Source organism: Chlorocebus sabaeus, chromosome 18, assembly GCF_047675955.1.
Source record: "Chlorocebus sabaeus isolate Y175 chromosome 18, mChlSab1.0.hap1, whole genome shotgun sequence".
In the NCBI taxonomy this organism is placed as follows: Eukaryota; Metazoa; Chordata; class Mammalia; order Primates; family Cercopithecidae; genus Chlorocebus; species Chlorocebus sabaeus.
Window position 1 is genome coordinate 51,861,188 of NC_132921.1, and position 14,839 is coordinate 51,876,026.

The following is a 14,839-nucleotide window of genomic DNA, read 5'->3' on the forward strand; positions in this document are numbered from 1 at the left end:
TCTGGTTTTCATGGTAGTAAAGAAGGTGAGAACTCTCCACTAGATGTTCAGGAGTCCGGTATAGGAAATAAGTTATAACTTTATTTGTGATCAGGGATGTTCTTGGAGAAAATCAGTAACACACGTGTAGCCCACGCCTAGGACCTCAATGGATGCGTTTCCCATAGTAATTCACCCTCGATTTTATTATTTTGCAGTCGCCTTGATTCCTTAACTTTACGTATGTATGTATGTATATATGTATTTTTGTCTCTAAATTATGGCGATTGTCTTTTATCATTGTAATGCCAGTAAATTCCTAAAAACACAAGACCCCAAAGAATGGTGCCTCAGATGACTGTGATGTCTGAACTGCTTGTGGGTATGTGTAGGAAATTCACTCCAGTAGGGTATGTAACAGTCTCCTTGGAGTCAACTTTCTATCAGGTGGGCCTCAGGCAGCTGTGACCTAAAACCCAGCCTCTGCGGCTCAGACCTCGCTCTGTAATTGACCCCAGGGCAGGGACCACGGCCTGCGCGAAGGGCAGCGGGCAGGGCGGAGCCGGGGCCGAGCGCGGGCTCAGGAGTGAGTCTTTGTGCAGTCAGGGCTTCTGCTGGGCAGGGCAGGCTGTTAATCTCGCCTGGCGGACACCGGGGCGTGGGGGGGGTGATGGCCCTTATAGGTGGCGTCCGCTGGTGAGAAACACCTTGCGCAGGTAAAAGGGTGGCGGCGAGAGGGAGTTCCCACCCATGGCTTTCTTAGAGAAATGAAGTCTTAAGTCTTAAACAGACAACAAGGAGGGGCCGTTTGGTGTCTTTTGGACGCGCCAGGAGCCCCACCCTCCGCCAAAGGAAAAGCCCCTTGGATGAGAGGCAGGCGCTTCAGAGAAGCTGAGAAAAGCGCCTCTCCGCGCGCGCCACCTCCTCCGCCTCGCGCTCCTCCTGAGCAGCGGGCCCAGCCTGTGCCCCGGCCGCGGTCCTCGCCCCGCCGAGCCCTCCTACCCCGGCCCGACGCTTGGCCCGCGATCTGTCCCGAACCCTCTCCATGGCGGCAGCCCGCCCCTCCGGCTCCTGGAGCGGAGCCCTCTGCCGGCTGCTCCTGCTGACCCTCGCGGTGAGTGCAGCAGCGGTCACCGCTCCGGGGAAGGGGGCGATCGCCTGGGGTACGGAGGAAAACTAGGGGAACGGAGGAAAACTAGGGGAACGGGGATAGGTGGGGGTGGCGGGGAAAAGCTGGGGTGAAGGGGCCTCTGGGTGGCTAGAAAATGGAGTTGGCGGGGGTGGGGGAGGGCAGATAGGAAGAGGATCGCGACCTGGGAGTTGGATCCCCAAGGGGAGGGAAGGTGTCTCCAGCAGATGTAATCAGCGCACTCAGGCAGGAGCGGGCCGCCTTCGCCCAGGCAAAACCGTGGCCCCTGGGTACGCGCCGGGGCGGGGGTGCGCCGGGGCCGAATTGCGCCGGAGCGGTCCAGCTGCGCCTCTGGCACATTCTCCGGGAATGTGCTGCCCCCTCTGCCTCAGCGCCTGCCCGGGCCACGGAAAGGGGAATCGCTGGGCGGCCGGGACGAAGCGCGAGTGTCCTTGGGTGAAAAAGGGAACTGCTTGCCTTTCTGGGAATTGCTTACTCTGGGAGACGGGCGGGGGGAAGTGGCGGGTGGGGGAGGGGATCTTGACCCTCTGCTCCTGAAGACTGTGGACGGGTGGGCTGTAGGTGAACATTTGTACAGTTTCAGTGGTTTCTTAACGTGCGAGGCTTCAGTTCCCTAAATCTTTGGAGGAAGGAAGGGTCTTTCTGATTTCTTGTCCCCAGAGGCGACTCGATTTTTCTGCTCACCACTGGCTCCCCGCGCCACCACCCCTTGCCCCAGATTCTTTCCCTCTTTAAAGAACACTACAGCAATGACCCTACCCCTTCCCAGAGCTGGGAGCCTAAGTGTTTGGCCTTATTTGGGGCGGGACAGCCCCACTCCCAGGCTGGACAGATAGGATCTCGTTGGACGCCTGAAGACACAGAAAGCCAATGCCGGGAGCAGCCTCTGGGGAATGTGGGATATAAAAAGTCTGATTGGACTTTTCCTGGCTTCCTGGAAGACGAAGCAATTCGACAGGTGTGGAAAAGTGCTCCTTGCCTTGAGCAAAAGGCATTGGGTGCCAATCAACCTTGAAGGACAGAGGAACCCGGAAGGCTAATTCCCACTGGGAGAAGGGAACTGGGGGCTGAAATATTCGTATACTTTCCCCTTCTCTTCGGCTCTCATTTCGCAGTAGAGTTCCACATTTTAAAATCATGAATTGGTCATTGTTACTACTATTAGAATGTCTTTCTCGAAGAGCTGAATGGACTTCAAACCCTTAACTAAATTCCCAGGGCATATGAATAATATAGAAAGGGCCAAGTACACAGCAGTTAACATTTTACGGATGAGGAAACTAAGAATGGAATAAATAACGGTAAGAACATATGTTGATGAGTAAGAAATAAATATTCATTAGACTCCTAATAAAATTGCAATTTCTTTTAAAACCTCTGGCCATTATTCTTGAAAGGAAAAGGCATGCACAGACACTGGCAATGCGCAGTAGCATTGCTCTGCATATACCTGCAGATAGAGCTTTCTGTGTGTCATCTCAGATTCTGTTTGGGAAAAGGTGGGGTGTCAGTGAGTGGGGTAGGAAGTGTGCTGGCTCTGGCTACACTCTCATTCTGCTGGTTTTTGCTCTGTGCACGTCTGTGCAAACCCCTGCCAACCTCAACGTGGCTGTTGTGGTTGTGAGTCTCAAGTGTGAGAAATGTGTAAATACTAAGTGTAAGAAATTATTAAGCAAGAATGATTTTAGCTGGGCATGGGGTGTGCGCCTGTGGTCCAAGCCACTGGAGAGAGGCTAAGGTGGGAGGATCGCTTGAGCTTGGGAGGTCCAGGCTGCAGTGAGCCCTGGTCATGCCACTGCATCCCAGCCTTGGTGACAGAGTGAAATCCTGTCTCAAAAATTGGGGAGAAATGACTTTGGGAGGGGGGTAGGATCCTTTACGTTACCTCCTTCCCACATATACCCAAGTAATCCTTCACCATTCCACAAATCAGCTTCTCCTCACTTCCTAATGTTTCTTCAAACCACACCTGGCTTAGCCACTTGCACTCTGTCTTCTGCTAACCACATAATAAAGCTTCTCTCTCTCTGAGATCACTGGCTCTCCTGTGCTAAATCCAAATGACTCATTCTTTATATGGTTCCACCTTGTAGCTTTTGCCCTTATTCTTGACACTCACTCCCCCTTTTTTTTTAATCTTTCTGACCACTCAGGGTCTGACTCTCTACCTAGTGTCTTGTCTTTTTCTTCTTTTTTGTCTTGTCTATTTTTTTTTTTTCTTTTTTTGGTGTGGTAAAAATGATATAACATGAGATCTACCCTCCTAACGCATTTCTAAGTATATTGTATTGTTAATTATAAGCACAGTGTCATATAGCAGATCTCTAGAACTTTTTCATTTTCCATAACCACACTTTTATATCCATTGAATAGCAAATCCCTGTTTCCCCTACCCTCCGTCACCTGGCAACCACCATTCTATTTTCTGCTTCTATGAGTTTGACTGCTTTTTCCTCCACTCTTAAATGCTGGTGTCTCTTGGTGCTTTGTTCTAGGTCTTGTCCTTTGGAATCTACCGTCTTTCCCTAGGGCATTTAATCCACTTTTATAGCTTAAAATATCACACAGTTGCCAACATACACTAAATTAATATTGCTAGTTCAGATGTCTTCGTTGAACAATAGTCCTTTGTATCACTCTACTGACTGTGATGTGTGACACATTTTTTATCTTCCCAATGTTTTTCTTTTAGTGTCCTGTATTTCAATATGTGTCAGTACCATATGCCTGTTCCTCAAGTAGGAAGTCTGAAAGCTGTTTGTTTTTTCTTTCTCACAGCTCCCCTTCCTTAATCCATCAAGTTCCATTAAATCTACATTCAAAGACAGCTCATGGGTCTATTCATTTATATCTGTCACTTCTTCTATTACAAATAATGTCACAATGAATAAACTTGAATGTATGTCATTTCATATATGGGCAGGTGTATCAGTAGGACAGATTACCAATAATCGGATTTACAAATAAAAGTGTAAATTAGGCCAGGTGCAGTAGCTCACGTCTGTAAATCTCAGCACTTTGGGAGCCTGAGGTGGGAGGATCACTTGAGCTCAGGAGTTCAAGACCAGACTGGGCAACACGGCAAAAACCCCTCTCTACAAAAAATACAAAAATTAGCCAGGCCTGGTGGTGCATGCCTATAATCCCATCTGCTTGGGAGGCTGAGGTGGGAGGATCACTTGAACCCAGGAGGTGGAGGTTTCAGTGAGATCGCACCACTGCACTCTGTCAAAAAAAAAAAAAAAGTGCTTAATTTTGTTAGATTTTGTCCTTCCCTCCTAGACAGAAAACTATTTTATGATAGATGTCACATGATCGAGGAGATATATATATATATATATATATATATAGGTGTAAAGATAAATTGAATCTATGCTTCATTCAGAACACCACAGAAAATTCCAGAGATGAAAGATTTAAATGTAAAATATGATTCCCTACAGATAATAGAAGAAAACATAATAAATTGTTATATAAATTTGGAGCCCATGAGGCCTAGTTATGACTTAGATTTCGAAAGCCAATTTATTACAATTGAGAAAATCAATTATATGAGAGTACACATATACATACTTCTTGATGGCGAAAAAACAACTCTAACCAACCAAAAACACCACAAGCAAAGTCAAAAGGTGACTGATAAACTGGAAAAAATATTCATAAGTCATATTTAAAAGGTTAATCTAATACATAAAGAGCTCTTGTAACTCAAGAAGAAAAAGTGCAACATGGATGTAACAGTATCCATAAAGTAGTAAAATGGCTCTTAAGTTGTAAAAATATGTCAACCTCACTCATAATAAAATATGAATAAAAATTGCATTGAAATGCCATTTCACACTTGGCAAACACCCAAAAGTTCAACAACATGCTATGTAGGCAAGAATGTGGTTGACTCATAAATTGTTGGTGGGTGTAATAAAAGGTTACAACTTTTTGGGACTTTATGCAGTCATACAGAACACAAATACAAATTGTTTTACCTCTTTTCTAATACCTGTGCTTCAAATATCATTCTATTCATATGCCAGTACCATATTCATTTAATTGTTGAGATTTTATGATTTGTAATATCTACTAGGATTGATAGCCTTTCATTGCTTTTCAAAAAATAATTTTCCTATCTTAATTTTTTATTTTTTCCTTATGGCTTTTTAAATCAGCTTGTTTAGTTCCAGAGAAAATTTTATTGAGGTTTTTATTAGTATCAAAAATTTGTAATTTAACTTAGTAAGAATTGATATAGATACGCTATTGATTTTTGTCTTTCTTTTTTTGCAAGTGTACTTTTCTGCCCTGCAGAAATGTTTTCAAGTTTCCTTCAAATAGGCTTTACATGTTTCTTGTTAAATTTACTCCTTGGCATTTCAACTTTTAATTGCTTTTGAAAATGATTTCTTTTTTTTTGAGACTGAGTCTTGCTCTGTTGCCCAGGCTAGAGTGCAGTGGCCCAATCTCTGTTCACTGCAAGCTCCACCTTCTGGGTTCACACCATTCTCCTGCCTCAGCCTCCCGAGTAGCTGGGACTACAGGTGCCCGCCACCATGCCTGGCTAATTTTTTTTTTTTTTTTGTATAGGGATTTTTAGTAGAGACAGGGTTTCACCGTGTTAGCCAGGATGGTCTCGATCTCCTGACCTTGTGATTTTCCCGCCTCGGCCTCCCAAAGTGGAAAATGATTTCTTATATTATCTGACTGGTTTTGTTTATGGATATGAAGACTAATGATTGCCATATTTTCATGGTTATTTCTGCTTCCTTACTTAAGTCTCTTCTTGTTTTATAGTAATGTATTGGTTGATTTGCTTGGGTTTTCCAGGTAAACAGTCATATCAAATGCAGAGATTTTTTTTTTTTTTTTTACGTCTTCCTATCTAATATCCTTCTCTTGCAAATATACCTTTAATATAATGTAAACTACATATGGTGACCTTGGAAAGCCTATCTTGTTTCTGAGTTTAATTGGATTGCTTCTAGTGCTTTCCCATTTGTGTTGTGTTATAATTTATAAAGATCACATTGCAAAAGTACTTATCAATTCTTATTTTTTGAGACTAAAAAAAATAAGAATGGTTATTGAATTTGGTCAAGTGCCTTTCCGCATCCATGATGGTGATCACATGTCAAGCCTTCTTTAAATTCATGGCTTGAAGTTTCTGGACCAAGCAAAAGATGTGAGTGTGGATCACAGATCCACGCAAGGGCCAGTTTACTTCTGGCTCAAATTTGTAATGAGGATTTAGCATTAGGGTCCCAGATTAATGTGAAGTGGATCCTCTTTGATCTTAGGTGGGCCCTGTGCTTTGATTTCATTCTCCTCTCCAGAGGCCAACACAGCAGAGTCAGATCTTTGCAGATCAGAAGTTGTTCCTGAGTTCCTCTTACCACTCTGTGTTCTAGCTTTATCTTCAGTTTTGGCCTAGCAGTTGCTTGCTATTTTAGTAGCTCTTTGATGCTTTAGGATGTTTGAAAAATGTTATGCATCATTTTTAATTAGTTTTGGCATAGGTTTTTCTTAATTACCTAACCTATTATTGTTGGAAATGACAGTTATTTCCATTCTCCACATTGAACAGATCTATCACATTCAAATATAAAGCTGCTTACTTAATTTATTTGCTTAAAGTAAGTCTCTGTTTCTTATTATCATTGGGAAAAAAGATCCATGTGCTTTGCTAATGCCTTTCAAAATCTGGCCCACACCCACTTCTTTGAGCCCGTGTTAAACTTCTGCCCCCGCTCTGGTACACATACCAACCATTCCCGATTTCTTCTTCAGGTCTGTGCCATCTCTGGGCCTTCACATATGCCATTCTTTTGTTTGCAGCATTTAAGCTCTGCCGCCTCTTAGCCTGTCTCGCTTGTAGCCGCTCTTCAGGTGACCTCACCCGGCTTTTAGACATCACTATTTCCTCTGCTCTCCTGTAGCTCCCTGTACTTCCTTATCATTACATTCGTCTTACTTTGTTGAAATTACAAATATGTCTTACTCTTAGACTGAATGTTTCATGAGCACCATGTTTACTGCTCTGTATGTGGTACATAATACACATTCAATAAGTATTTGTTGAATTCATGCATGAATGGATGGGTGTCCAAGATACTGTTATTCAAAGAATTGTCGTAATCCAACCATTTTTCATCTTCTCCATCATTATTACCTTAGCCCAAGTAACCATTACCCCAGTCTTAGATTCCTGCTGTAGTCTCCCCATCAGTCTCCTGGCTTCCACTCTTACTCTTCTATAACCTATTTTCCACATAACTAGTAGAGTGATTCTGTATAAATATCAGTTTACGCCACTCCACAGCTTCATCATGCTGTTGCCTCTCTTTGCACTCAGAACAAAATCTGTACTCCTTACCATGACCTTTTAGACCCTACGTCATATGCCCTTGACTGTCCTTTTTGTTTTCTTCTCCTATCACTCTTCCCTCACTGTGCTTTGCTACTGTGACCACCTTGTTCCTGCAATACACAAGTCTCCTTCCAGGGTCTTTACTCTGGTTCTTGCCCCACCTGGAAGACTCTTTCCTAGTTTCTCACTTCATATACACTCAGGTATTCTTGTTGTCACCCTCTCTCCCTGCTTTATTTTTGTCATGACATTTATCTCTTGCTGCCTTGGCATTGTGTGACATTTGTGCATTTGTGTATTTCTTTTGCTTATTATCATGTAATCTTTGTGAGGCAAGGACTTGGCTTTCTTCACTGCTCTCGCCATTGAATCTGTTTAGCACTTAGTAAGCAACCAGTAAATGTTGGTTGAATGAATAAGTGAATGTGTTCTTCCAATCACCTTTAGCTGGAATCTTCAGAATCATCTGATTCTACTCCTATTCTCTCTTGGCTATGCAGCCAGTGAAAATTCTTCATATCATTTAATTTCCAGTTCAAAATGAATGTCTTTACTGTGTCTCTCCCAACACTCCAAATGAAACACAACCTCTGCTTTATTCGATCCTACAAGTGTAATTAAAACTGGATAATTAAAGAGTCTTTAATATATATTAAAAATAAACATTTCCATCCAAATTTTGATGATTTTAGTTTATGTTTATAAACTTTGTAAGTAACAGTGTAAATGCTAGTTAACTGTCTTGCTTTTGGTCAAAGATGTTTGTAAAACTAGAAAAAAAGAATGTGAATCTTTGAGAAACATCCATTGTAAAGTTTCAGTCAGAACAAAATTAAATTTCAGTATGTTTATGTATATGTTGCATTGGACTTGGTTCACCATGAATCACTAAACCATTAAAAAAATTTAAGTAAATTATTTTGTAAAATCAACTTAACTTTTATTTATGAGAAGATACACCTTCAAAATAATTGTATATTTCAAAGTTATGTGCCTATCGTGTGGAGTAACACATAAATACTGTCCATCATCACTTCATGGCAACAAGTTAATGTTTGTCTTTAAAAGCATTGACTTTTTATTTAGTATATTATAGATTTGGTATCATATCTCATAGGCAATTAAGAATGTACTGAAACAGTTTGCTGCCTCAGTAAATTTGGTTTTCTCTTTCCTATGGATATACCTGTGCTGCCTTCCTGATAGTTTTCAGCACCCTCTCACATAGGCTGTTGTTGGATCGTCACTGTATGCACTGAGCTAATCAGTGAAGTTATTATTACATCAGTTTTACAGTATAGGAAACAAAGCCGAAGAGTATACATAATTCTTTGAGTTTACAAGCTTTTTGCAGGAGGAAGGTAGAACTCAGTATGTTGTTTTATTCTTCCCCTTGATATACTTTTGTCCTGATTTCTTTCTCTAAAATGTTTTTATTTTGATAATTATATAAAGTGATTGATAATTATATAAAGTGATTTATAATTATATAAATCACATGTAATTATAGAGCTAGAAATACCATATGACCCAGCCATCCCATTACTGGGTATATACCCAAAGGATTATAAATCATGCTGCTATAAAGACACATGCACACGTATGTTTATTGGCGGCACTATTCACAATAGCAAAGACTTGGAATCAACCCAAATGTCCATCAGTGACAGACTGGATTAAGAAAATGTGGCACATATACACCATGGAATACTATGCAGCCATAAAAAGGGATGAGTTCGTGTCCTTTGTAGGGACATGGATGCAGCTGGAAACCCTCATTCTCAGCAAACTATCGCAAGAACAGAAAACCAAACACCGCATGTTCTCACTCATAGGTGGGAATTGAACAATGAGATCACTTGGACACGGGAAGGGGAACATCACACACCCGGGCCTATTGTGGGGAGGGGGCAGGGGGGAGGGATGGCATTGGGAGTTATACCTGATGTAAATGACGAGTCGATGGGTGCTGACAAGTTGATGGGTGCAGCACACCAACATGGCACATGTATACATATGTAACAAACCTGCACATTGTGCACATGTATCCTAGAACTTAAAGTATAATTAAAAAAAAGACCACCAAAAAGAAATTCATGTATTTCTATTTAATTAATTAAATATTTTAAAATTAATATTTAATTAGTGTAATCAATTGTAATATAATTAATATTTATATAAGTATTACATGCTTTTTATGTGTATATAATATATAAATGTATAATTTATATAAATTGTATACACATTAAAGGTTTCTTTTTATGCATATTTGATTTTTTTCATTTTTTAGATTTTAATATTTGCCAGTGATGCCTGCAAAAATGTGACATTACATGTTCCCTCCAAACTAGATGCTGAGAAACTTATTGGTAGAGGTAAGGAAGCCGTAAAATTTGTAATAAATCCTGATTTGCTCTGGTAAATATACACCATGGAATACTATGCAGCCATAAAAAGGAACAAGATCTTGTCCTTTGCAGGGATGTGGATGGAGCTGGAAGCAATGATCCTCAGCAGACTAACACAGGATCAGAAAATCAAACTGTGCATGTTCTCACTTATAAGTGGCAGCTGAGCAACGTGAACATGTAGACACAGGGTGGGGAAAAACACACACTGGGGCTTGTTTGGGGTTCTGGGAGAGTGAGAGCATCAGGAGAAATAGCTAATGCATGCTGGGTTTAATACCTAGATGATGGGTTCATAGGTGCAGCAAACCAACGTGGCACGTGTTTACCTGTGTAACAAACCTGCACACCCTGCACATGTACCCTGGAACTCAAAATAAAATAAAAACACTCACACAAAAAATAAATCCTGATTCGCTGTGATATTTTAAAATTAGTGTAATTTTTAGAATGATAACTCCACTGGAACTAGTAGATAAAACTAACGTAGTATATTATCATTTGTAATACATGTGGTGTCATTCTAATGAAAGGAATATTGTTATTTTTGGAAAACGTGATTATATGAAGTTGATAAAAATATTTCACTTGAGTAATAATTATTAACATTTACATTAGAGGAAAGATAAAGACATTTAACATGCCTTTAAAAATTTGGCAAATAGTATTGAAAGTTTTTTTTTTAGTTTAAAGATACTGTTTTGGATTTTTATTCTTAAATATTTCACTCTGTATTGTACTTACTTCCACGTATTATTTTTTATCAATTAAATTATTTCACATAACTGTGAGAAAAGATCAAACCAATGATAGCATAAAATGTGATGACTGCTTGGCAATAGATGTAAAGAATTTAGTAATAGTTCCGTTTAGTAAATGCAGATTTTAGCTGCTAGATTCTGTGTAACTTCAGGTGTACTTAGGTATTACTCTATGGCTGATTTCTGTTGATAAAGAAAACACATTTTTTGGTTTTGGTTTAAATATTCTAACACTGGACTTCACATATGTTTACTTCAGAGCAAATGTCTCTTCTTTAAGTGAATGTTAAGTGGGTATTAGAAGTGATGTAAGTGTTTAAGCACAACTTAATACACCATACAGTTTTATGTGTCCTTGCAAAAATTTACAAGTGCCAGTATAATTAATTTTAAGTTTTTGGCTCTCCCCACATGCATACATTACTGTTAAAACTATATCCTATGTTTTACTTTGAAAATGATTGCTGTGCATATTTTCTACAGTTAACCTGAAAGAGTGCTTTACAGCTGCAAATCTAATTCATTCAAGTGATCCTGACTTCCAAATTTTGGAAGATGGTTCAGTCTATACAACAAATACTATTCTATTGTCCTCGGAGAAGAGAAGTTTTACCATATTACTTTCCAACACTGAGAACCAAGAAAAGAAGAAAATATTTGTCTTTTTGGAGCATCAAACAAAGGTATGCAAGCCTACATAAATGAAGAAATGATGTCTTTTCTTCAGACATAATCGACATTACCAGGGAAGATATGAAATCAGAAAGGATATGGTATAGTTTGGCTTCAAAAAGAATGAAAACCATGAGGCAGTTTCACTGTGTTTAAAAGGAAAAGGGCCGTGCAACATGGTTCATTCGGGTTGTCATTCCTTTTCTTTTGGGACATAAAATGAGAAATTGGGATAAGGTACAGCATGGGAATGTGAGATTAGACACAAAGCGCATTTTTTTTTGAGCTTTACCATAGAGTGGATTTCTAACAACAAGTTTTGAAACTCTGGATAAAGAAAGAAAAGATTCTTTTTTTTTTTGGCATTCATTTTAGCGTAATCTGTGGTCTTAAAACATGATGGTTATTTTAGGAGGAGGTTTGGACCACATGCATGCTACTGTGTTGTGACACCCAAGATCAAAATAATTTTTATTCAACCATTAGCCATTCCTCACTGCAGCAGTTTGAGAGTTGTCACTGGGTTTCTCTCCTCATTCTGACACAGATCTCTCTTTGGTCCCCTGGCTCTGCCTAGTTGCTGGTGAGTGGAAGTTGCTTGTGCTAAATTTAGAAGGGCACATACACACTTATTTTCTTTGCATATCTCTCTCCCCTGTTTTTGCATGGCAATGTGGCAACAGTAATTTTTTTTCAGTTTTGCTTCTAGGCTTCCAGTTCCATCTCTCTTTCTTCCATATTTCCACCAAACCATTTTCCCAAGAGGATTGTTGTGATAACAGTTAGGACAGTGACTTCTTCATTATCTTTTTGCAGTGTTGATGTTTAGTTTGGTTTTCAAACACTCCCATGGTCTCACCCCTCCCCAGCTAATCCTCATGAGAGGAGAAAGATGTGTCATTGTTTAATGTTTGAGAATAAAGTAGTCATTGACTTTATTATTTTTTCCTGTCTTATGAATTGAGGTCCTAAAGAAAAGACAAACTAAAGAAACAGTTCTAAGGCGCACCAAGAGAAGATGGGCTCCCATTCCTTGTTCGATGCTAGAAAATTCCTTGGGTCCTTTTCCGCTTTTCCTTCAACAGGTACAGTTTTCTTTATTTCTGCTGTGGAAGTCTATAGTTTCCATCACTTACCATTATGACACTGAGCATGAAGTTATTTATAATAGTTGTGTATAAATATATGAGTGAATGAGTACGTGTATAATAATGTTTCCATATAAGGGTATAAATATATCTCTTTATACTTGCATATACTTTTGTTCAGCTTGCAAAGGCCATCATAAAACTGTAGCACTCAAACACATGGTTCCTTAATGAATTATCATATCAGCAAGGGTATCGCCAAGCCTAGGAATAGCCTAGAAAACCCAAAACTCTCTTTCATAATAAAGGAGAAAATTGGATGAAAGTCCAAATGCCACGAAGGAGGAAGACACATAGGTCCTTCTATCTTTCTATTTCTTGTTCTTGAATCTACATGTGAAATCACACTGGATCCACATTTCTTTCTTTCTCTCTCTCTCTTTTTTTTTTTTTTTTTTTTTTTTGTAGTGATGAGATCTCACTATATTGTTTAGGCTGGTTTTGAACTTCTAGGCTGAAATGATTCTCCCATCTCAACCTCCCAAAATGCTAGGATTACAGGCATGAGCCAAGCATGCCTGGCTCTTTTTCTCTGTCTTTTTAAAATTTTCAGTAGAAACTCCAGCAAGCTTTCTTGTCTTCTTCCACTACTAGTGGCTACTACATTCAGTCTATGACTTTGGTTTATTTTCCCTCAGTTCTTGACATAGCAAGGGAGAATCCTTTTTATACCCCACTAATAAGTTTAATACAGCTGAGAGAAGAGCATATTAAAATTGAGAAATCTTCAGAAAACAGTTGTGTCTGTTATCCTGATATAAAGATAGTCAGGATGTTACCGAGTGGATGAACACAGCTTGGAGGAAATTTGCTTTTTGAATCAAAGATCAGAATATTACACATTCCAGAATATTATTCCATTTCTATTCTCACTCATATTTTTTTTTTCACTCAGTTCCTATAAGGAAGATGTTGGCAAAGAACAAAAAACTCATTAAGGAAATTATTGTCCACATTTTTGCCCTGCAGACAGTACACTTTAAACTCTATTCTTAAATGTTACGTTACATATAATAAAAACTCAGTTTTTTAAAACATTGACAACAGAATAATTTTCCATGCTCAGAATACTTTGTTTTCTAAGACAGGAAAAGTCTCAGGTGTTTTTTCCATGTATAGACACCATCTATCCTGTCAAATATTCCCTTAGTTATTCTGGAGAACTAAGATGCACTACATTATTTTACTTATGCTTTGCTCTTAAAATTTCTCAACTGAGCTTTCTTATTCTGTTTTTTTTTTGTTGTTGTTGTTGTTATACATAATAATAATAAGGGCAATTATTTAAACTAATAAAATGGCAATGAGATTTCATAAATATATAGATGAAAGTTCTGCTGAAGTAAAGATTTGCCTCATGTATATATTATCTACTTTCTAGGTTCAATCTGACACAGCCCAAAACTATACCATATACTATTCCATAAGCGGTCCTGGAGTTGACCAAGAACCTCGGAATTTATTTTATGTGGAGAGAGACACCGGAAACTTGTATTGTACTCGTTCTGTAGATCGTGAGCAGTATGAATCTTTTGAGGTAAAGTCTAAAATGTGTGTACTGTTTTTTTTTTTTTTTTTGAGACGAAGTCTTGCTCTGTCCCCCAGGCTGGAGTGCAGTGGCGCGATCTCGGCGCACTGCAAGCTCCGCCTCCTGGGTTCACGCCATTCTCCTGCCTCAGCCTCCCGAGTAGCTGGGAGTACAGGCGCCCGCGTGTGTCCTATATTAGTAATGATGATGCTTGGCCATTTTGTCTCTCATTTGCATTTCATTTAACCTTTTCTGTTTTCTGAGTTTGTCACCAATGCTCTGGCTACTCCCTAATAGCACAGAATTGACTTGAAACAAAAAAATATTTTTATGGAATAAATAATATTACATTCCATTAGATTGTTCCTGGTATTATGGTTTTACTATTTATCTTTTCCCCCACAAAAGTACCACTTTGAAGAACAGTTTTTATTTATTTTTTTTTGAGACAGAGTCTGGCTTAGTCGCCCAGGCTGAAGTGCAGTGGTGTAATCTCTGCTCACTGCAATCTCTAGCTCCTGGGTTCAAGTGATCCTCCCACCTTAGCCTCCTGAGTAGCTGGGATCACAGGCGTGCGCCATGATGCCCAGCTAACTTTTTGTATTTTTAGTAGAGATGGGGTTTCACCATGTTGGCCAGGCTGGTCTCAAACTCTTGACCTCGGGTGATCTGCCCATGTTGGCCTCCCAAAATGCTGGAGTTACAGGCCTGAGCCACCGTGCCCAGCCAAGAACAGTTACTTAGTTGGCACACAAAGATCTGTGAACCTCTTTATAGTATGGAGATACCATAGGAGGTAAATGAGGTTCAGTCATTAAGTAAACCTCAGTACTTT

The 14,839-nt window shown here is 39.7% G+C and overlaps 1 protein-coding gene across 2 annotated transcripts in view; it reads left to right on the forward strand.

Moving 5' to 3' along the window:
* The first annotated feature begins 582 nt into the window (after positions 1 to 582).
* DSC2 (desmocollin 2) overlaps positions 583 to 14,839 on the forward strand; it is a 37,631-nt gene continuing 23,374 nt past the window's right edge. For both annotated transcript variants that reach the window (XM_007974374.3, XM_073006409.1), the window contains exons 1-5: positions 583 to 1,093; positions 9,778 to 9,862; positions 11,140 to 11,339; positions 12,294 to 12,413; positions 13,858 to 14,013. In XM_007974374.3, coding sequence (XP_007972565.2) covers positions 1,025 to 1,093; positions 9,778 to 9,862; positions 11,140 to 11,339; positions 12,294 to 12,413; positions 13,858 to 14,013 — 630 coding nt within the window. In that variant the 5' untranslated portion in view covers positions 583 to 1,024. The remainder of the gene's footprint in view (positions 1,094 to 9,777; positions 9,863 to 11,139; positions 11,340 to 12,293; positions 12,414 to 13,857; positions 14,014 to 14,839) is intronic.